The 23,477-nt window shown below is 37.3% G+C and overlaps 1 protein-coding gene across 3 annotated transcripts; it reads right to left on the bottom strand.

Annotated features, from left to right (window-relative positions):
- Positions 1-35: 35 nt before the first annotated feature.
- On the bottom strand, positions 36-23,338 carry CEP70 (centrosomal protein 70). Of its 3 annotated transcripts, none has more exons than XM_032215676.1 (17): positions 22,758-23,338; positions 20,251-20,320; positions 18,465-18,561; positions 17,102-17,231; positions 14,038-14,218; positions 13,503-13,672; positions 9,969-10,028; positions 9,394-9,496; positions 7,739-7,827; positions 7,357-7,428; positions 6,856-6,958; positions 5,215-5,379; positions 4,715-4,861; positions 4,229-4,397; positions 2,669-2,783; positions 1,394-1,473; positions 36-183 (listed from the first exon to the last, which is right to left on the bottom strand). In XM_032215676.1, the coding sequence occupies exons 2-17, from the start codon at positions 20,257-20,259 to the stop codon at positions 122-124; spliced, it is 1,752 nt and encodes a 583-aa protein (XP_032071567.1). In that variant the 5' UTR covers positions 20,260-20,320; positions 22,758-23,338; the 3' UTR covers positions 36-121. The 3 variants fall into 3 exon arrangements, with proteins under 3 accessions (XP_032071567.1, XP_032071556.1, XP_032071577.1); XM_032215665.1 differs by lacking the exon at positions 22,758-23,338 and adding an exon at positions 22,442-22,670; XM_032215686.1 differs by lacking the exons at positions 20,251-20,320; positions 22,758-23,338 and adding an exon at positions 22,442-22,670.
- Between the last annotated feature and the right edge of the window lie 139 nt (positions 23,339-23,477).

The following is a 23,477-nucleotide window of genomic DNA, read 5'->3' on the forward strand; positions in this document are numbered from 1 at the left end:
TTCCTATGATATTGAAAGCAAATAACACATTTTTGATTCCATTCAGACATTTTTAATAAAAAAATATTCAAAAATACATAAGAGGTAGTCAATATGTTAAAAGATTTACATTTAGTTTACATTATTGGACCATCCATTTCAGCTTCTGTACAGCAGGTAATATTTCTGTGAGACTTCTGACTTCTGAAACAAAAGCAATTTTGCAAACGTTATTTTGCCTTTTCAATAGTCACCTATTTTTAGAAATCCAATGGAATACTTAAAAGGTATGGCTCTATATTTATACTTTCTTTGTAAAGTACGTAAAATTTCCATTACATTTCAGAAGTAAACTATAAACAAACCAGGCTATAATCAATTAGTTAATCAAAACTCCAGTGTGCATAAAATAAAACCCTACACTCAAAATGACTAGGGTTGAATATACATTCTAAGGATTTCTTAAATTACATTTATCAGCTTCTGAAACAGAAAGGTTGTTTGGTTGCAATATTGCTGCAATTCATAAAAGCATGTCTACATGAAGGTTAAACATGGCTATTTCAGGGTTTTTTCCAAGGTCATCTCGCCTACATTCACAGTGGACTCCTCCAATGAAAATGGCAGTAAAAAACAAGGAACCTTCAGTGGCAATCGAAGGGGAAGTGCTTTGGGGTCCTGGGAAGACCTTCAAATGCTTTCAAAGCAAATGCCCCGAGCCTCTCAAAAGATGCAGTCACAGCATATCATTTACAGCAACATCATGACTGAATTGTCCTGCTGAATGGTTGGCAACTGGTTTGGACTGATTCAGCCGAACCAGTAGTAACTTGGTGGCCTGGGTCACTGGAACCAGCAGCACCCTTGAACCAGTTTTCTTGTTTTTTGCTTGTGTATGTGCATGTGCAGTGTGTCCCTGAGAAAACCGGCAGTAGTCTCTGTCAGAACCCACCCCTGGTTGACAATCCCGAATAAAATAAGCAGTCAATATAAAACACCAGGTGTACAATCTTTATATAATTACCATGAATTTTGCTAAACGATCCTAAGATCACTTTCTACTTGATTCTGACAGTAAGAGTATATAGCATGTAGGTATATATTCCAAAAAAGAAAGGATACAAAGAGGGAAAAACTATTTTACCATTTTAATTTATTTATAATACTACTTTCTAGATATGTATTAAAATTACAATTGAGCAATAACTTTGGGTAGCCTTTGATCATATTTTTTTGACGTGGGATATACAACATTGATTTACCAGGACAATCCCACATGATTATACATTTGTTTTGAGATATAGTTCAAAAGTTAAATGTTGCCCTTAAATCCTGGTGAAAACAAAATCCATTTGTAATAATGTACTGACAGCCTTGGCCACTCTATTATCATTAATTTACAGAAAGTGCTTACCTAGAACACGAAGCAAGTTGTTAATAAGAGCATGAAATGCTGGGAAAAAGTCATCATGTTCTTCTAATTTAAAGATAATGCTGAAAAATATCAATTTGACAAACATTCATTCTCTCATTTTGTCATTTAAACAACAAGCCCTAATCTTATCACGATGATCAACTGATTATAGTTGATTGCAAATTGAGTATAGAATAGAATAGAATTTTTCATTGGCCAAGTGTGATTGAACACAAAGAATTTATCTTTGGTGCATATGCTCTTAGTGTAGATAAAAAGACAAGATACATTCATCAAGAATCATAAGGTACAACACTTAATGATAGTCATAGGGTACTAATAAGCAATCAGGAAACTATCAATATAAATCATAATGATACAAGCAACAAAGTTACAGTCCTGCAGTCATTAGTGGGAGGAGATGAATGATAGTATGAGATAGCAGTGCAATGTGGCTGCAAAAAAGACAAATGTAGTTTTAAACTCTTATCAGCAAAAATTACAGGTAATCTTCATTCAGCTATCACTCATTCAGTGACCGTTTGAAGTTACAATGGCTTTGAATGAGGGGATATGTAGTTGCAGCTGTCACAGGATCCATACATTCACATGACTGTGATTCAGGCACTCAGCAACTCGCTGGTAATTAAGAGGATCACAATATTCACAGTCATGTCATCACCATTTGTGAACTTCATGGCCAGTTTCCAACAGGCAAAGTCAATGGAGAAACCAGTAGGAAGTTGCAAATGGGGGCCACATGATCGCAGGACATTGTGTGGCATTCACTTACTAATGGCAACTGGAACTGCTTCAACTGCAATAATAAATTAGTGTGGCCATGTGACATCATGCTTTATGACCTTATCTTTAGGGACAGAGTTGCCATTCCCAATTAGTATCAAGTGAAGATTAACTGTGATTTCACAGGAATACTTAAGCACAAGAATGAAGCATTCCCTTCCCTTCTCCTACGATCAGATATCATCTAAAGGGTCCATGTAGACCTTTGGACGTCCCACTTTTAAGAAGCACTGTGAGAAAATGGAAGATGTTCAGAGAAAGGCAAAGAGGATCAGGCCACTAGAAATTAAGCCCGATAAAAACTGGAAAAGCTTTCTAAGATTTGCCTTGAATAAAATGACTGTGATGGTCGTGACAGTGTTCTTCAAATACCTGACAGGGCGTCACACCGTTCTCCATTATGCACTTAGAATGTAGGGCTAAAGGCGTCTTTGTAAAGCTACTATTAGTTAACTATGAAGATCAACATACCTTTCGATGTCTTGTGTACCCAGCAGTTGTTCCACCTGCCAGGCCACATTCTCATTAAACAAATTGCATAGCTTTCCAACAGTGTTCACCAGGACACTAGGTGGTGCTGAGCAATCTATGAAGAAATGTTGTATCAGTTTCTGTGCAACATTTCACAAGCAATAAAAGTGGGAGCAAATGAAACAGCAAACTCCTTGAAATGGCTGCCAACTCAAATATCCAAACTAAGCAACACGGGAAAATGTTGTGCAAGACAAGCACGTCACAGTTTTTAATGGGAAGGCGAAACCAATAACCCATTAAAGTGATTGTGGTGCTGATAGTGGAAGGATAAGACCAACAGGATTAACAGAGCAATCCTGTTATTTTGGAGGCCCTGATATTTCACAAGGTTGGCTTGGTTCATGCCAACAGGATGAGATGGTAGAAGGTTCCTTCCTGTCATTTCTTTACAGGAAGAAAACCTTCTTTTATAGACAATGAGGAAAAAATGCATTTAGAACAGCTGTAGGATTATCAGAAAAAGAATTTAGGACTGTGTGTGGAGATTGGATGGATTTACTCGAGTAATTTATTGACTGATTAAACTTGTATGGCACTCATTTTGTCTAGAGGTGATTCTGGGTGGCTTACAAAAATTAAAAGCCAGTAAATAATAAAACTGTAAATAATAATAATATACAATTAAAATAAGGGAAGGAACCGAACAAGATGCACATGAGAAATATATGACAATTTTAACCTGCTTCCCATTTATCCTTCTACATCTCAAAAGATGATGGGCTTTTCTGTAGGGACATAACAAAGGAGATATCAGATCTCTTCCAATATATATTTCCAGTCTTTATTTTGCCCATGTAATAAGAGTCCTGGGAGCTGCAGAATTATTGCTTTACATGGGTTTTAAAAATCCATAAATCCCAGAGAGTCAATGGCAAATCTGGCGCTGCATTTAATGGTCTTTTGCAACGTGCTTTTGTTGGGTTTGTGTGTGACCAAACTTTGAATTTTAAAATGAAACTAAACAAAATATGTAGAATTCAATATGATTTGGTGCCGTGTTCTGTATTTTATTATTCCATTCTCAACTTTTATTTCAATTCAAGTACATTTGCAATTAAGTTTAAGATGCAGGAAAAGCATTTCTCCGAGGTAAAATTTTTATGGCAGCCATTCTCTTCCTGCAAAACCTATGGTAAATTATCATGTCCTTTCAATATACAGACACACACACATATACACGAGCTGGGTTCCTACCAGTTCGGGCTGGTTCAGCTGAGTAGGTAGTAACTTGGCCTGCCACACCCTGAACCGGTTCTCTCCGCGGCGCCATAGGCACTACATTCTTGTTTTTTGCTTCTGCGCATGCACAGAAGCATGCTTTTTTACTAATGTGCATGCGCTTGTGCGGCACGTCCCTAAGCGAACTGGCAGTAGCAGAAGCCAGAACCCACCCCTGACACACACACACTCTCAAAGAACACCATTGAGTTTTTCCTCATCCCCACATCACCATGGTCTGACTCTGAGCAGGCTAGAGAAGGGGCAACAGATTATTACCTAGTTCTAAGAGGTCACAGAGGTTCCTCATAGCGTTGATCATTTCACCAAGTTTTGTATATACCTCGTTCATTCGAGGGTAAACGCCACTTAGAGTCTTCACATCAAATAGTTTTTGAAAATGACAGACAATGGCATACAGGGTTTGTTGTGAAGGAATCAGACTTTTCTGTAGGATATGAATAAAAACAAAAGGAGCCAAATGATCATTTCAATCCTGATTAAACATAATAGAAGCCTGGGGATGCATTCTGTCTAAAATCTTGATTCTCCCAGATATAATAACTGGAAAAGAACTAGGGTGATGTTTTCTAAATAGAATAATGATCTTAATTTTCTAAATTAAAATCATTTAAGTCTGCATTACATACAAATGAATGCATATCTACTTAAGGACCAAAATGACATGCTATTATTATAATATTTCCACATAGGTAAGGAAACACAATAGACTAAGAATGAACAATCAGAATTTTTGAAGATTACCTTTTCTTCATTGCCTACTTCTTCAGAGATTTCCTCCACTATTTGCTGAAGATCCTCAACTCTAATATATTCATTAGTGTCCTGCATAGCTTTGGAATGCCTAGGAACTAACCGCAGCAATAGCTTTTTCAGGGAGTAGTGCAAGATCTTGAAAGAACAAAAGAAAGATGTTGATGTGTTACTCTTATTCTTTTGGGCTTTCAATGTAAGAATTTAAAACGATACTATGGGAAGACCAGGTCCCCTGTATCCTTCTCCTTGTTTAAAATCAAATCATTTTAAATCAGGTGAGAGAAAGACTTCTCAGGATAAAGTGTAAAAAAGTATTTGCTGTGAAATACATTTGCTTATTATTTAATTACTTGCATGTTGAAATTACAATTAAATTACATTGAAAATGGGTACAAAGATATGTGGAAAACACAAAGGATGTACATTGGAAGAACCAGGGACAGGGGTAGGTCCCTAGGCCGAAGAGAGCAGTCAAAGATCACCAGTACCTTCAGGGCCATTAGCTGGTCAGCCCAGGTTTCAATCACAGCAGGGAGATGCTCAAATCCACGTTCCTCCTCAGCCCAGCTTTTCCCAAGGTCCTTTTTTTGCATAAGTGTTATTAGAGGAGCTCTTCTTGGGCTTCTGATGATCGAGTCAATGCTGGACAATACCTTTAAGAGTTAAAATATTAGAAAGAAGAATCATTATTCATTAATCTTTATATAATGTTCCAGAGAACCACTTGGCTGGAGTAACATTGATTATATCTGAGGAATGCTGAGCATAATCCAGTCCTAGTTAAAATTCCAGGTTTAAATGGACAGCTAGGAAAACGTTCAACTCTTTCATTGAAATAATAAGGTCTCAGAGAGCTACATTTCTGTTGGGTTTTGATCCAACAGCGATTAGGATGGACTTTCTATTGAGAAGTATCTGATAATCAGGCTTCTTCCTATTCACCAACTCCCAAACGTATCAATCTTTCACTATGTCCCTGTGTTTCTATATTTAGCAAGGAAACTACATTTTCAACACAGAATATATTATTTAACTAAACATGCATAGTACTATTTAATGAACTTGGCTTTCTAGTTATGTTATATTTATTAAGTACAGTGTTTTGACCAATATAGTTGGTTAGTTCAGGCACAACAGCAAACCATAATTTAACACTGCATGAATAAGCCTGCTTCCAATTTTTCCTTATATGCTTTCAGTTTGTCTGGGAAGTAACATTAAATTATTGTTTAGTTTGCAAGCTTCTTTTGGAGGTAATTTTTAAGCAAATTCTAGTTCGCACAAATAATAAAAATGATTTAAACTGTAAGACAGACTGGTAGTCATGGAAGTTGCAATGAAAAAAGCCACAAGCATGATTTCATTTACACTTGACTAGAGTTGATGTGTGGCAGTTTTCTCCTCCCTGAAATGCAAATGATAAGAAAATAGGTATTCCATACTGCATATGTAACATTTACTAAGCAGCAACATCAAGTAGATTACACTGTAAGAAATACAGCATTCCCAGATAGAAGCTATGGTCTTAGCAGTTATCAGACTGGTACGATTCTGCAATCTGAAAGTAGATGCTGTCAGTTGGTAACCCAGTGGGATTATTCTCAATACAATCAAGAAGCATGATGGATGATTCAGAAAAGGCTTCGATTCTATTGTTGCCAGATGGCATTTTTAAAGGAAAAGGGAGTTAAATGAACAGAAGCTTTTAATAAAGGCATATTTTTTGGCTGAGTTACATACTTAACTGGGAAAATATAAATTCCTGCCATAGGATGCATCTCACTGCCTTTTCCTTCTCTTTCTCATTTGAATAAAATGTCGCATCAATTCAAGGAATTATAATTTGTCAAAATTCAAGTTAGGGAACAAATCAGGAGCTGAAGCACTGATTTGCTCCTAAGTTTTTCTTTTCCCGAAAATCCAAAACAAACCACAGTTCCCTATGTTAAGTAGGCTAGGCTAGGTTAAATTGAAAGCATCAGACTTCTCATAACTAATCACAATATCCTTGTAGCCATAAAATAGGAGAATAGTAACAAACAGTAAACCTGAGAAAACTTTTCTTCATTTTATATTGGTGTGTATGTGTGTGTGTGTGTGCAGAATTTCTGCAACAGAAATCCACTCACCTGTAAATATCTTCTGCAAACTTCCTGCAGCTGGCTTCCTCCCAAATCTTTTGTAAGTTCTTTGTTTTCTTTCATATTTTCTTCTTCGCTGCTCTCGAGTGATCTAACAAGCAACCCAAGAAAGGAAAAGAAGATACACTTAAAAAATTGCTCTATAATCCATGCCTTATAGACCAAACACAGAATCACAAAATCAAAAGTAAACTATATGGTCAGCATCTACATAAATAAGAAAAAAATAATTAGAATGCAATCTTTCACAAGATTTTATACAAATCATAGCTTCAAAACACAGGAAAAACTACAAATTATAATAATCACAAATGGGTTCACTGGCTTAGGTTATACTCCTTGTTTTTTCCTTTGGCTGGGCTCCCATTTTGGCTTCCTCTCTTTTAAAGGGTCTAACCCCAGATTTCAGATCAATAATCACTACACCGTCCCTATTTTTATCCATCTGCAAAACAGGTTAATGATTAAGGCTTATTCAAAATGCATTACTTGATGTTCTTCAATATTTTCTCCAGCTTCTTCACTTGGTGTTTATAAAATTTTAATTCTTGCACAGTTGGCCTGAAGGGAAGAAAACGTTCTGTCAAGTTTCACAATGAAAAGATTGTTCCTGTGGATTTATTGCTGTTTGTTGCTTTTACAAGGCCGGTAACACCCCTGCCAAACATTCACCAAAATATGCTTCTGTTGCTCTCAGTAAGTTTATTAAATGGTCATCTGTTATTATGACAGCATGAATTAGATATTTGAAAAATGACTTGTAGAGATTGTTTGATGTTCAGTAGGGAATGTTTTCACACAGAATTTAAGATCCAGGATTTAAATCAAATCCATGCATGCATGCTGCGCTGAAATTGTTTTGCCCACTCACCTAATTTCCATCTCTTTCTTGAGATTAATATTTTCATGTACAAGTTGTTCATTTCGAGCTTTTGTTTCAATTATCTGTGTCTGGAAAGACTTGGAAATATTTATTACAAATATTACACTTATCCATATGCATGCAAACAAAGCATCTTCTCATTTGTCTTAAACAATTAAGTAGATGATTAATGAACAGGATATATACTAATAAATGCTGAAAAATAATGTCTTACTTAAGGTTTGACCGAAGAAATCCACAGTTTATAGGGTTTCTTTAAATTAAGAACTCCTTCCAATGATTTAAATCCATGTATTTAACTACTTGAAAATATCTGAAGATATAAAATATAACGTGCAATGCTTTATCTTTCAAATTGAATTGGTAAATAATAGCAATGAGATCAATTTCTGTATCTGGCAGAATGTTTACTAAAAAAATGGGGAAATGGAGGGAAAAATTAGGAAGATTCTAATGGAAAGATAGCAGACTATATGAGGTATGCTTCAAAAAATGAATACTTGCTGAAAAAAGCAAAATAGGTTTTTGATATACATACTATTTACAAACTATGATGATAGAGATATACGTAGCTCAGGATTTGGGTATAGGGTTATGGGGGTTTTCTAAGCTTGTTTTTCAATTGTAGACATTAGTGGGATACCTTTGAAGATTATCAACCAATAACTTCAGCATAATCCTAAAGTGAATTACACTATAATTTACCAACTGGGAAAGTTATAATTTTACACCTAGAGGTTAGCAATAGCAATAGCAGTTAGACTTATATACCGCTTCATAGGGCTTTCAGCCCTCTCTAAGCGGTTTACAGAGTCAGCATATTGCTCCCAACAACAATCCGGGTCCTCATTTTACCCACCTCGGAAGGATGGAAGGCTGAGTCAACCCTGAGCCGGTGAGATTTGAACAGCCGAACTGCAGTCAGCTGAAGTAACCTGCAGTGCTGCATTTAACCACTGCGCCACCTCGGCTCATTCATAAGGTTGTTCAAATTACAGATGTACCTCTAGGACGGTGATGGTTAACTTTTCTGTTGTCGTGTGCCAAAAGCGTGTGTGCACCCCCGCACCCATAATGCAATGCGTGTGACACACACACGTGTGCATGCATGTGTGACTCCCAGTGTGCGCCCCATCTCCATGCATGCACGTGATGTCTCCATATGCGCACATGACCCACACACACTCCCCCATCTCCTGCGCATGCACTCCCCCATCCCCTGCACATGCGCTCCCCTCCCCATCCATTTTTGGCTTCCAGCTTGATGCAGGAGGCCTTCCAGGTGCGATGACCAGCTGGCCGGCGGGAGGCATGCACACATACACGGTGGAGCTGGGCTGGGGTGACAGCTAGCGTGCCCACAGAGGATGTTCTGCATGCCATCTTATTTATTTTATTTATTTATTTATTTATTTATTTATTTATTTATTAAGATTTATAGGCCGCCCTTCTCCCTGAGGGGACTCAGGGCGGCTTACAATCACAGGGAAGGGGGTGCAATAATAAAAGACAAACAGTGAGTGAACAAAATAAAATAATAAAACACAACTTGCATTCAACAGTCAACACTCGGGCGGGTAATCTGTGACATATGTACCATAGGTTTGCTATCACAGCTCTAGTATTATACAGTAGTTCCTTACCATAAGTAGAGCTTTGTAATTAGCAGTAGCATCTATATTTTTCAAGAATTCCTCCTCATTTTTTCCTTCGTCCTGTAAATGATTGATCTCTTTCTTATACTTCCTATGAAATACAAAACAAACGTTTACATTTAACAGCATGAATTTGTTCAGCCGAAGAGATGCTTTTTTCTTCCATCTTCCTTTCCTTTCCCCATTGCAAGCTTGCTCCAAAGAGTTTGAACACATGCAAAAGAAGCGAAGTCTATTCAGAAAATGTTGGATGTAATATAAGGTTGTTATGTCAGCTGGTTGACCCTATGAATTTAAAATAAAACTATACACACACATACACACACACACACATATATATGTTACGATTCAGGCTGGGATGGGTAATGTGATGTTCCAAACTGTTTTGAACTCTAACTTCCATCACTCTTTGACAGCATGAAGGCTGATGCGAGTTACACTCTAAGAGTGGTTTGTGATCTCCCACTACCACATCTCTCTTTTGTCACTTTTGTCATCTAAAGTATAGCTTGCAGCTGTTAAGATAAGTCCACAAATTGTATAACACCAACCATTTTACCCACCTTAGTTCTTTTCTCACATGGCTGATCTGAGATTCATAATAATCAATTAGACAACAAATCCTGAAAAAGAAGAATACCCTAATTTAGCCAATATAAATCAGCAAACGTTAAACGTGGGTATCTGGTCGAAGAATAACTTTTATAAGAAAGAATGTGAACTTGTAGACAAAGATTAGTTCACTGTAGTATCTTTCCTTAATAGTTTGTAATGTTTTTCTACTAGAAGCTCAACTATCAAGATAGCCTTTACATACAAAGGTAACAATTTGCAAGTTGTATGTATGTCATTGAAAAAGATTAGGTTTTGCAGAAAATATTATATTTTGATATATCAGAAAAAATATCCACATTTATAAATCCATTGAGTCAAGAAAATAATACTGAATGAGCACAACATAAATTAAAACAGAGCAAATAAAATAATTGCAACAATTCTCAATTCAAAAATTAAAATAAGAACGGTTTTTCCCTAATATCTACATCTAAGCAGTACATACATAAGCAACTTAAACTTCCCTTTTTGTGGAAATTAAATTAAATCCAAACAATTGCTGGATGAATATGGGAAGCTAGAGACACTGTAAATTTCATCCTGTTATTGCTGCTTGTGGCTGATGAGCATTATCAGAGGAATGCTTGATATAGTTTACTTGGACTTCAGTAAGGCATTTGATAAGGTAGACCATAACCTACTATTAGATAAAGTAGAAGAATGTGTGTTAGACAGCATCATAACCACCAGATGGATTCGTAACTGGCTGACCAACCGCACTCAACGTGTAGTCCTCAATGGAACTGCATCTTCATGGAGGGAAGTATGCAGTGGAGTACCCCAAGGCTCTGTTTTGGGCCCAGTACTCTTCAACATCTTCATCAATGATTTGGATGAGGGAATAAATGGGGAACTCATCAAATTTGTAGACGACACCAAGCTGGCAGGAATAGCCAACACTCCAGAAGATAGGCTAAAGATACAGAAGGATCTTGACAAACTTGAACATTGGGCACTATTTAATAAAATGAAATTCAATGGTGAAAAGAGTAAGGTTCTACATTTAGGCAACAAAAACGAAATGCACAGGTACAGTATAGGTGGTACCTTGCTCAACAGTAGTAACTGTGAAAGGGATCTTGGAGTCCTAGTGGACAACCATTTAAATATGAGCTAGCAGTGTGCAGCAGCTGCCAAAAAAGCCAGCACAGTTCTAGGCTGCATAAACAGAGGGATAGAATCAAGATCACGTGAAGTGTTAATACCACTTTATAATGCCTTGGTAAGGCCATGCTTGGAATACTGCATTCAGTTTTGGTCACCACGATGTAGAAAAGATGTGGAGACTCGTGAAAGAGTGCAGAGAAGAGCAACAAAGATGATTAGGGGACTGGAGACTAAAACATATGAAGAACGGTTGCAGGAACTGGTTATGTCTAGTTTAAGAGAAAGAAGGACTAAGGGAGACATGATAGCAATGTTCCAATATCTCAGGGGTTGCCACAAAGAAGAGGGAGTCAAGCTATTTTCCAAGGCACCTGAGGGTAGAACAAGAAGCAATGGGTGGAAACTAATCAAGGAAAGAAGCAACTTAGAACTGAGGAGAAATTTCCTGACAGTTAGAACAATTAATCAGTGGAACGGCTTTCCTCCAGAAGTTGTGAATGCCCCAACACTAGAAGTCTTTAAGAAGATGTTGGATAGCCATTTGTTTGAAATGGTATAGGGTTTCATGCCTAGGCAGGGGGTTGGACTAGAAGACCTCCAAGGTCCCTTCCAACTCTGCTATTGTATTATTGTATTATTGTATTATTGTATTATTGTATTATTGTATTATTGTATTATTGTATTATTGTATTATTGTATTATTGTATTATTGTATTATTGTATTATTGTATTATTGTATTATTGTATTATTGTATTATTGTATTATTGTATTATTGTATTATTGTATTATTGTATTATTGTATTATTGTATTACTGTATTACTGTATTACTGTATTATCGCATTATCGTATTATTGTATTATCGCATTATTGTATTATTATTATATTATTGTATTATTATGGGCCAAAATATCTGGAGGAGAAAGTAGAACCTGGTTTTTAAAAATACGAAATCTAAAATGGTATTTTCAAAATGGAGTCACCCATCATATTTCATAGTTTACTGATTAACAATCCTATTGGAATTTTGGAATTCTGTACAGTACTTTTCCATCAATGTGTTATGTAAATAATATAAATAAACCCAAGCCATATGGATGCAAGTTTTATATTTCCCTAAAGAAAGGAAGTACAATTTAAAATGGTAGCAAACACATTGCAGATTTGTAATTAGGCTCAGGTGCATTAATATTATCTAAAACCATATAAAAGTTGTTGATGTAGATATGTGCTTTGGATGATTTTAAGTCTACAATACTTTTTTAAGAAAAAGAGTATAATTGAGACAGATATTAGTTGTTGCTAGAACTCTGGAATTAAAAAAATGGAATGATCCATATCAATAAATCAAAGGTTAAGATTTTTAAAACACAGGTATAAATCTCTTTGTGGTTATGTTTTGTATGATCGTAGAATTAAACTAATTCAACAAAGAACTACATTTCAAACTGACAACTAATAAACGTTAAAAAGAATTGGTGTGAACTTTGTACCTGGAAGTGTAAAATGGGTGAAGGGACATTTCTATGAAATAGATGTGTCCCACTATCACCTAGTGCTGATTTCATATCCATAAATTTGTCAATAAGGTATTAAAAGAGCAGCATGGTTTAATATGAATTTATTAGAACTATATATCAAATGTTTGGAGGTTGTTATCTCTTTGAGGGAGATAGGTGGTTTAGAAATATGAAATATAAGTAAATAATACAAGTACAGTTCAGCAAAAAAAGTTCTTAGATATTTGAAAGATAATGTGAGACCCGAAGGATTCAATCTATGCTCACTTACATATATTCACTTTTAATCTATAAAGTAGTTTGCCAAGGCTGATCAATATTTCTCTGTGAAATCAAGGGTAAAATGATGAATTGGGCTAAGTGACTTTTTCCTTTATGTATATTTTACCTGGGTTGTAGGGCGCTTGCACTGTTTTATTTTTAATTTTTTTTCTTTATTTGCACATCAAAGCATAAGCTGAAATATTTTTTTAAAAAATTATGCATAAGCATCGTAATGGTTTCCTCTTATCTTCGCTACCTGTTCAGAACCTGGAGCGCACATGTGCCTGGGTGTGTTTCGGTCACGCAGGTGCTTCTGCACATGCGCAGAACCTTGTGCGCATGAGCAGAGCATCCGTGATGACATCTGGGTTGGTGGGTGGAGCTTCCCGCCGCCGCTACTGGTTCACCCAAACTGGGGCCAACCAGCAGAATGCCACCTCTGATAAACATAAATATTTTTAAAAAGAAAAAGTACTGTATTTAATGCAGAGAAGTGTGTAATGCAGAGAAGACCTACCTAACATGAATTCCTATGTAAAATCACATTTAATATGTGACACACACAGTTTAAAAAGCATGCAGAATTTCTTACTGCTGATCTACGTGAGTTCTTGGAGCCTGCTTACAAAACTGACGGAACACTTTTTTCTGAGTGGCGATACGCTGCTGCTCTTCCAGACCCAACTTGGAAAGCTCCTTTTCTAAATGGTCAATCGTCCCTTCTTGCTCCTCCAACTGCTTCGCTTGGTGCCGGTACACTGCCTGGGTTGAGAAAACCAGAAAATTGCAAAAGACCAAAAAAATAAAAATTACTAGCTGGCCTACTATCAATTTTCAAGAAAACATCTGCTTTCTATAGCTAGAGATAACACTTTTCACTTTTTTTCTTGCATATTCATTTAAAGCAGGAGCTTCCAACCTTGGCAACTTAAGACACCATGGCTCACTGGGGAATTTTTAAGTTGCCACGGTTGGACGCCTATGGATTAAAGCATAACAACAACCTGTGGCTTCTGACATAATGCAATTTAGAATTAGTTTGTAGCTGCTGTAATACTTAAAAAGCCTCTTATCTATAATAAACAAACGGAACCCGGAATTTCAAACTCCGAACAGTATTGAAGTACCTGTGAAATTTCATGATCTTTTTGAAGATCTCTGATTTGGTTATGTTGCTGAGAAGCATTGGCTATTGACTCATCTTCTAGTTGACGTATTTTATGTTTGACATTTTCCACAATAACGTCCAAATCATTCGCTCGTTGTTCCTGTCGGGAAGCCCGGCCTCTCTCCAAACGTAATTCATCTCTAATTAAAAACCAAACCAAACAAAAATACACTGTAGTGAAAAAATAGGCTATCCCCAAATATAGGTAGTCTTCAAGTTGCAACCACAACTGAGTTCAAAATTTATGTTGCTTAGTGACAATTTGTTACATGAGTTTTGCCCCATTGTACGACATTTCTTGCCACAGTTGTTAAGTGAATCATTGCAGTTGATAAATTAGCAACCTGGTTGTTAAATGAATCTGGTTTCCCCATTGACTTTGTTTGTCAGAAGGTTGCAAAAAGTAATCACGTGACCCCAGGACGCTGCAATGGTCGTAAGTATGAACCAGTTGCCAAGCATCTGAATTTTGATCACATGACCATGCTGCAAAGGTTGTAACTGGGGGAAAAGGTCATAAGTCTTTTTTTTCAATGCTGTTGTAACTTTGAATGGTCGCTAAATGAACGGTTATAAGTCGACGACTACCTGTAAGTTCAAATCAAAGGTAAAATAAGAGTGTTCATCTAAAAAACTGTATCACACAATTTATTAATTCACATTTGTTTTAATAATGGTTTTTGAACAAGCTATAATGATTTGGTTCAGAGGTTATAAAGCATGGATTACAAAGGAAAAAACCTGGAATTATTTATGGGGTGGGAGTAGGGATAATTTGAGGCCAACTCATGCTATTTAATTTTATAATAGCCAGTATAGTTTAACAAAATCAGAGATTTGTAGGTGGATCAACCTTGCAATAACCCAAGCTAAAGAAACCACCTTAGAGCTTGATTCATAGTATTATATGGTATTATCCTGGGTAATACATTAAAACCTAAATAACCAAAGATCATGGGTATCCAATCTTTTGGCTTGTCTGGGCTGCACTGAGTGAAGATGAATTGTCTTGGGCTGTGTATAAAATATATAATATAGTTAATGTATATAAATTATGTAATAATGTTAAAAGTTTATGAACTTGTGGAGCCACATTACTAACTGTCCAGGGCTGCATATAATCCATGGGCCACAGATTGGACCCTCCTGCTCTAAGTCATGCCTGTTGAAATGCACAACCCAAAAGAAAGCATCAACCTGGACTTATTGTAATAAAGGAAGCTCATTATGCTGCAAAGAAGCTGCATTGTCATTCCTTGCCCAGTAAGAACTCAAGGAAACAAATCTACACTGAAAGTATGGAATTCTGACTGAATGTTAGCTTTTCACAGACTCTCTATTAAATGCAAAATTTTGAAATGATAAGGAAAGCACGCGGGAAGTTTCCAAAATGCCACAGCAGAATGGAAAAGCCAGGAAACCTTTAAATCAAACAAGAGCGACCAGAAGACAGGGCTAAGTGAAAATTGGGAAGTGAGACAACAAGTGGATGGATGGATGGATCAATGGATGGATGAGAGAGAGAGAAAGAAAGAGAATTCTTGTGTATTTCATCTAGAGTAGCAGTTCTCAACCTGTGGGTCGCGACCCCTTTGGGGGTCGATTGACCCTTTCACAGGGGTCGCCTAAGACACGGGTGCACGCTGTCTTCTTCTCTCTGACAGCGACCTGATTAAAAAGCCCTCCCCCACGGCATTTTTCCCTGGGGGGCTCTGCAGAACATCCCAAGACCAATGCCCGGTCTTCTGCAGAAACTTCCCTCCAAAGCCCTAAGAGGGAGGAAGGGCCAGTGGGGAGAGGGGCTTTGGTCCTGCTCCGGGCTGCAATTGTGCAGGGTGTGCGTGCGCCTATGTTTTCTATGGTGTGGGGCCGTGGCTGGAAGATGAAGAGCGCGAGGGGGACCAGCAGGGCCTTGTCCTTCTGAAGAGGACCTGTCCCCGAAGAGCGGAGATGTGTGGCATTGGTCTTGGGATGTTCTGAGGAACCCCCCAGGGGAAAATGCCGTTGCCATATATTTTGGTCCTATGACTGTAGAATGCTGCAAAAAACCATAAATACAGGCCAGTTGTTGAGTGTTTCAAATGTGATTGGAACACTCAACAAGGTGACCACAGTATGTGTGTCTGTGTCTGTGAGTGAGTGAGTGAGTGTGAGACAGAGAGGGAATCAGAGAGAGACAGACAGACACAGAGAGAGAGACAGAGAGGGGGAGGGAGGAAGGGAGGGAGAGACAGACAGACAGAGGCACACAGAGATGGGGGGAGGAAGGAGAGAGAGACAGAGTGATACAGAGAGAGACAGACACACAGAGAGAATGACAGATAGAGACAGAGAGGGAGGGAGGGAGGGAGGGAGGGACAAAGAGTCACACAGAGAGTGACAGACAGAAAGAGAAAGAGAGAGAAAGAGAAAAAAGGAAGAAAGGAAGAAAGAGAAAGAAAGAAAGAAAGAAAAAGAAAGTGGGAGAGAGAGATGAAAGAAAAAAGAAAGAAAGAAAAAAGAGAACTTATGACCACAATTGAGCCCAAAATTTTGGTTGCTAAGCAAGAGCATCGTTAACTGAGTTTCACCACATTTTGTGCAACTGTGCAACGATTTGGATGCGCTGAACAATGCTCTGCTATTTCACATTGCGCATACTGTCGCAAAATGTAGCAATGTAGTTTACTGTTATTATATTGACTGTTACCCATGCTACATCATGCTTCAAGACAAAATTTCATTTATTTGTAATTAGAAATACATATTTCACAATATATAATTAAATATTGTTTTTGTGATTAATCACAAAGCTTTAATTATGTTCAATTTGTAATAGTGAAAATATATCCTGTATATCAGATATTTACATTACGATTCATAAGAGTAGCAAAATTACAGTTATGAAGTAGCAATAAAAATAATTTTATGGCTGGGGGTCACCACAACATGAGGAACTGCATTAAAGGGTCGCGGCATTGGGAAGGTTGAGAACCACTGATTTACAGAATGACATCCAATTGAATTCTAAGAAAATATGATACCTAAGCTGGTGATTGTCTTCTATCAAGTCACGAATAATTTTCCGTTGACGCTCTGTCTCTTCCAGTAATGTTTTCAGTGCATGCTGTATTGCTTCGGAAGACTGTTTGTCCATAACAATTTTCTCTGCATCTGGTATTTTAAAAAATAAATGCTTTTTAAACACATTATTTTAAAGCATCTCCCAAATCAACTAGAATGCTAAAAGTGTAAAACTGTCTAAATTCAATATAATTAAAGTTCTTCATAGACTGAAAGAATTCAGTTTTTAAGGATACTAAGAAAATAGTAACTCTTTAATTTCTAACTGCCTGGTTCATTTGAGCTTCTTAGAATTTACATTAAATGGCATATATGTTTTAAATAAATAACCAATAAATAATCACAAATGGACTCCATTTGCACCAAATGTTAGACACTTCCTCAAAGGCTGAATATAGAAAAGTATTATTAAAAGCTGAAGTCCAAGGTTAGGGATAGATCCTCAAGGAGACAATTTATCTACATGGTCGCTAAGAGTTAACAGATTGATGGCATGTCAATCACCATTATTACCTGGCTTATTAATAGTAACATACTTCTGTGTATAAAACAAAGATGATTAACAGCTGGCAGCCCAATCCTAACCTGACATATGAACTACACCATACTCATCAAAATAAATGCTCCAACCTCAACAATTTGCATACATCAACTCTTTAATGTTTTCAGCAATGGCTAAGCTATCTGGGGAATTATTAGAGTTTTGCCTGTTGAATCTAAATGATGTTACTTGTATTGGCAAAGGGGAAGCCATTTAATTGTTGAAGACCTGGAAGGAGCACTGTTTGGGCCTTGTGGAGGATTCTTAATTAGGGAGAAAGAAGTTTGGATGTGTAGTTCTTAAGACCTCAATAATGTACAGTGTTAACAACATTCCTTGCTTGAAGGAAAACTGTAAGCATAATTCAATTTCAATTCAGTATTCACAACTTAGTACTTGTATCTTTTTCAAGCTATAACTATATTTTGTTTTCATGTAATCATATCCCAGCCATTTCATATTGAGGAATGTCCTGCATAGTTCTAGATGCTAAGGGATCACAGTGCATCCTATGAGATAGGACCATTTGAGGTTGCCCTTACCTAATGAAAAATCACTTTAAACCTGTCCTAAATGTCTTTCTTACATTGATGGGTTACCAATGTTTCTCTTGTAGCACACACTGCTCAGAACTATTTGGAGTGGATATGCATAGAAATATCAGTAATAAATAATATTTTATAAATGTATGATTACTTAAGTACCTATATCTTCAAACAGTAACAGAAGTGCAAGATTCTACTGATAGTGAGTTTAATTTATTTAGTGAAGAGTAGGATTACCTGGCACATTTCCGCAGGTTCCAGGCGTATCAAGGCACACAGGTCTTAAGCCATGTTGTCTTAATAACTTGTTTAAGTTTTCCCATTCTTGCTCTTGCTACAGTGGAAAAAAATAGAAAAATTCTCATATTACAATTACAAAGCATTGCCAGATCGTTCTCTAACGCAACCCTCTGAAATTCCTCCTAACTGGTCACCTAATATTGTTACTTCATGGTAAAATTCTGAATAGACATGGTAACAAACATACCAGGGGAAAGAGAAAGTTACATATCACAAGCCTTCTCATGTTTAAGTCCTTTGCTTTTTTCATCCTAACAGTGAAAGAAGAGCCTTACTACTTCCTCAGTTTTACATATGACATAAAAGTTGAGAGTTCATAAGCAAATTTTATATTGTTTTTATTTTACTGATTTTAATATAGACTTATGAGCCAGTAACATCATTTATCTTTTTTTTTCCAGTTTGTTCCACAAGCTCTGTTTTTCTAACATCCTGCTTTTGAACTTTCATTGCAATATTGTATCTCCAATTAAACACTTCAGCTCTATCTATGGGATAGATAATGCATTTAACTACCCTTAGATCCATTCAAAATGATATACACCAAAAAAAAAGAAAAAGAAAATAAACCAATAGAAAAGTGAGAGAAACAGAAAAAGGGGAAACCAAAATCACTAGATGGTTTCTACAATTCTCTCCAATGTTTTCCCCCCTACACTTTCAATCCACTCTTTAAAGTGTTTAAAAACAGTATAATATAAAGTCTTTATTATTGTAGCATATATCCCAGCTAAGGGATATTTGGGGTATTAGATTTCACCATCACAAGGCCTCTATTATCCTCTTTGGGCAGTCTGTAATTTTAGATACTTTGAAAAGCATGTCCACAAAAGTATTTATCACTAAGGCTTCATTTGTAACCAATGAACTACAGACAAGAATTTCATCTCAATAAAGACTCATTAAGTCACTCACATAAATCGAAGGAAGGCTTACAAATTTAACAACTATCCCTTTCCTCATGGCTCTTTTTGCACTTTGTTCCAAAGGACTGAAACTCTGAAACACTAATGAAGATGTTAGAGAGGAAATTAATGCAGATTGCCTCCTTCCCTTTTCTTAGGATTCTCTATGTCTATGACTGATTCTCTGTATCAGTCTATGGACAGAATCAATAAGCAGAATCCCCACTTGAAAATCTTGGATTCATACTATTATGTTCAAAGCACAATCCAGGATTCATACTATTATATGACAATTCTTCCCATCCTATTAAGCAATTAAATCCTACTGAGTTTATTTCTAGGAAACCAGGCTTAGAACTGTAGTCTTACATTTCATGTAATACATGAACATTGTTATACAGAAGCAGATTATACGTAACAGCTGCAAAGCTTATACTGAGATATAGTAATTCATAATAGAAATTGATAAGGTGCTTTCAGAGTCTTAATCTTTATTAAAATTCTGGGATGGCTTAATACACAATTGACAAGTATTACTGATCTCAGACTGTCATCACGCCTTAATACTGGCATACTGGCTACAGAAGTAAGAGTTTGAACCTAACATTACACACTGAGTTGTAGACATTCTATTTACAGGTTCCTATTGCTCTTTAGTAACTTATTATTTCTACTATAATATTATACTAATATAAAAACAATGCAGCAAAAATAATATAATAAAACATTTTGAACAATTGAACTTTTGCTGAAGGTAATTCAATTCTATGTGACCTTAACATATGCTATTATTTATGCATGGTTCAACAAAGATATACCTCTGTCATTGTAATTTTGAACTCTTGACCTTATTTGACCAGTGGATAGGATGCCAATTTTTTCTGAAATCTGAGAATGGAAGATGACATAGGAAAAGCAAAAAAATAGAATAGCATTGCAGCATGAGAAAATTAATCAAAGTTATGCTATGCACTTGTTTTATGGCTTAAATGGCTCAAATATACAGTACAAATATTAAAAAACACAAAACAATTAATCTGCCAGAAGAAGGCTTCAAAGACAAATCAATCCCTCCCAGATTTTGAAATGAGATTCACTTAATATAGGGCCCTTCCACACTACTGAGTTGAAGCTAACTGTATTGCCATGAAAACTGTGTTGTCCCCATTGTCCAGTTCTACTGTATCTCTATTTTTAGCTACAGCAGCTCCCTGATTTCACCCCATATTAATGGGTGATATAGCTATGCAGCATTTATATTCAGTCTTCAAAATGTCCTTTGAAACATGTGGGAACCTTTGGTAGCGACTGCATATTTCTGGGAAGAGTTAAGAGCTGCTTCAAGGTGTTCCAAGCAGGTGCCATGCTTACACATTGACACAACCTCTGGGAGATCCGACCCAAAGTGCTGCACAGTCCTAACAAGTTTCAAAGCCTAATTCAGTATCCACCTCAGGATGCCCTTGGATGGTGTCACTTGGATGGGGGAATACTTTTTTAATACTGGGACAGCAAGCTTTCCTGCTGTCTTACTCCTAGCTAACAGATAAAGACATAACATGGGGGATATAGCATAAAAAAGGACATTGACAGGATATGCTTGCATTGTTGTTCAAGAAAAATGTGAAATTATACTTAGCATCTCTAAAACTAAACTAGGACTGCTCATTTTTCTTTATAAAAAGAAACAAAACTGTTACGTGTGTCTTTCTAAGAGCATATTCAACAGCTTCCAGTAGCTATCATTGGTATACAAGTTAAATAATCAATCAGGATTTATTAAATAAATATATTTATTATTTATTTATTAAATATATTTATATGCCGCCCAATCCCAAAGGACTCCAGATTGTCCCCAAGATATCAAACAATTTCCAAGCTGGTGAGAAAGCCTCATTCAAGCAAGAAAATCATTTACAGGTAGTCCTCGGCTTACAACCACAATTGAGTCCAACATTTATGTTACTAAGCGAAACATTTCTTAAGTGAGTTTCGCCCCATTTTACAACCTTTCTTGCTGCAGTCTTTGAGTGAATCACTACAACTCATTAAGTTAGTAATAGGGATGTTAAGTGCATCTGGCTCCCCCATTGACTTTGCTTCTCAGAAGGTTGCAAAAGGTGACCATAGGACCCCGGGACACTGTGACCATCATAAATATGAACCGGTTGCCAACCGCCTGAATTCAGATCAGTCGTAAATGTGAAAAACAGTCATAAGTCACTTTTTCATTGCCATTGTAACTTTGAATGATCACGAGATGAATGGTCGTAAATCAAGGACTACTGTACTGTACATTCTTTTTCTACTTCATGACCTGAGATACCAGAATAGGGATAGGCTGCCATGGAGAAACTCTATGTGGTTGCTAGGAGTAAATAATGTGACCTGATGGTTCATAATCAATCAATCTCTACTAGCTGACTCCAACTAAGTACACTCTTAGGTGTTCCCTTCCACAGGATCACACACATCCCAAATATTTTGAGATGTGAAACTCAAATCCATTCTTAGGATGGTAATCAAAGCACCACCAAGCTTGAATCACATCCTCACTGTCAGCGCTGAAAGTGAAGCTTACTAACAAGCAGCTACCTCTACATCTGATGAAAATATTGGACATCTTTCCTCTTAATTAGCTCTGCCTAATACATGACGTGGGACTCGTACGATAAAGATGCAAATTGGATCGGGTAACGCCGGCGAGGCAGGCAAGGGCATTTACTCTAATGAAGTTGTCACCCAAAATAGGAAGTTGTCTGGGACCCTCAACAGAGAGCAGAAAAAGCTGAGTTTATACAATCTAGATTATTCTTACGGTTCGGTTTGCAAGTCTGTTTACGTTCGATCGTAACGCTATAAAACCCGTAGTCCCGATTTAATCTGTTATTAAACCAAAACAAACCGATGCTCCATTCTCTACGAGCAAAAAAGGAACAAAAGTTTTACTAGCGACGCCAAGAGGCCTCTCTCATTAAGACTTCAACCCATAAGAAACTTAACGTTCACCGAAGAGGCTGCTTTAAATGGACTCGGGGGCTCCCCGCCTTAGCCCACCAGGCCTTCGGGCTCCAGACTGCTCGAGGCTTCTTTCACGCCGTCTCTTCCGCTCCGCTTGCCCGCAAGAAGATCGCAGAGGCAGGCGCCTTTCTTCCCGCTGCCTCTTTCTGCTCGGCGAAAAGGCAAAGACGAGGAAGCTTCCGCGGCCGTTAAAGGCGGGCTCACCAGCTGAAGTAGAGCCGCCCCTGGGCTTGGCTTCCAGTCTCCACGGCTGGGCGGGGAGGTGGGGGATGGGGAGAAACACTCGCTTGCACGCAAAGCTCACCTTAAACCCTTAGCTGATCCTCCGAGCAAATTTCAGAGCCCTAGAAGTACGTGCATGTTAGGCACGTTTCAGATTCAGTCTCTGGCAGCAGCGATGTCACTTTTTTTGGGCTGCTGAGGTTCTTAGGCTTTAACACTCTGCAGGTATATTCGATTTAATCGACGAGGCTGCCTCCAACTTCTCGTCTGGTCCAAAGAGAGGACTTGCCTGTGGAGTTTTCTAGCAGAAAAATTTATTCGAAGGAGAATAAAGGGATGCTGTCTGTAACGATTGCCTTCCTACTTAAAAGAAATCAAAACCCTGGAGAGGGAGCTCGAGCCTCCAGAAAAAAGAGATCTCACCTCTTAGTATCAATATCCGATCAGTAGGAAACCAGTGGAGGGGGAAACTTATTTCCATTTTTAACACTCCGTACTTTCTCGTGCTATCAATTAAATGCCACAAAAGAGGTTATCAGGATCAGGGGGGGAAAGACCCTATTTTGAATTAAAAACAGGGCATAGGCAATCTTTCCTTAAAAGAGCACCCCCAAACCAGAGTGCTATTTTTAAAGGGGGGGTTCCTCCAGTGAGCAACCCCTGTACTTCATGTGTCGGAGACATACAATAATTTCCACAATAATTTATTATTATTTTTTAATCCTTTCATTAACAAATTTATAACCGTTCATCTAAAAGGCTAAGCTTAAAATATGCCGGCTAGTTTGCTTCTCAACATGAT

Source organism: Thamnophis elegans, chromosome 1 (genome assembly GCF_009769535.1).
Source record: "Thamnophis elegans isolate rThaEle1 chromosome 1, rThaEle1.pri, whole genome shotgun sequence".
NCBI lineage: Eukaryota > Metazoa > Chordata > Lepidosauria > Squamata > Colubridae > Thamnophis > Thamnophis elegans.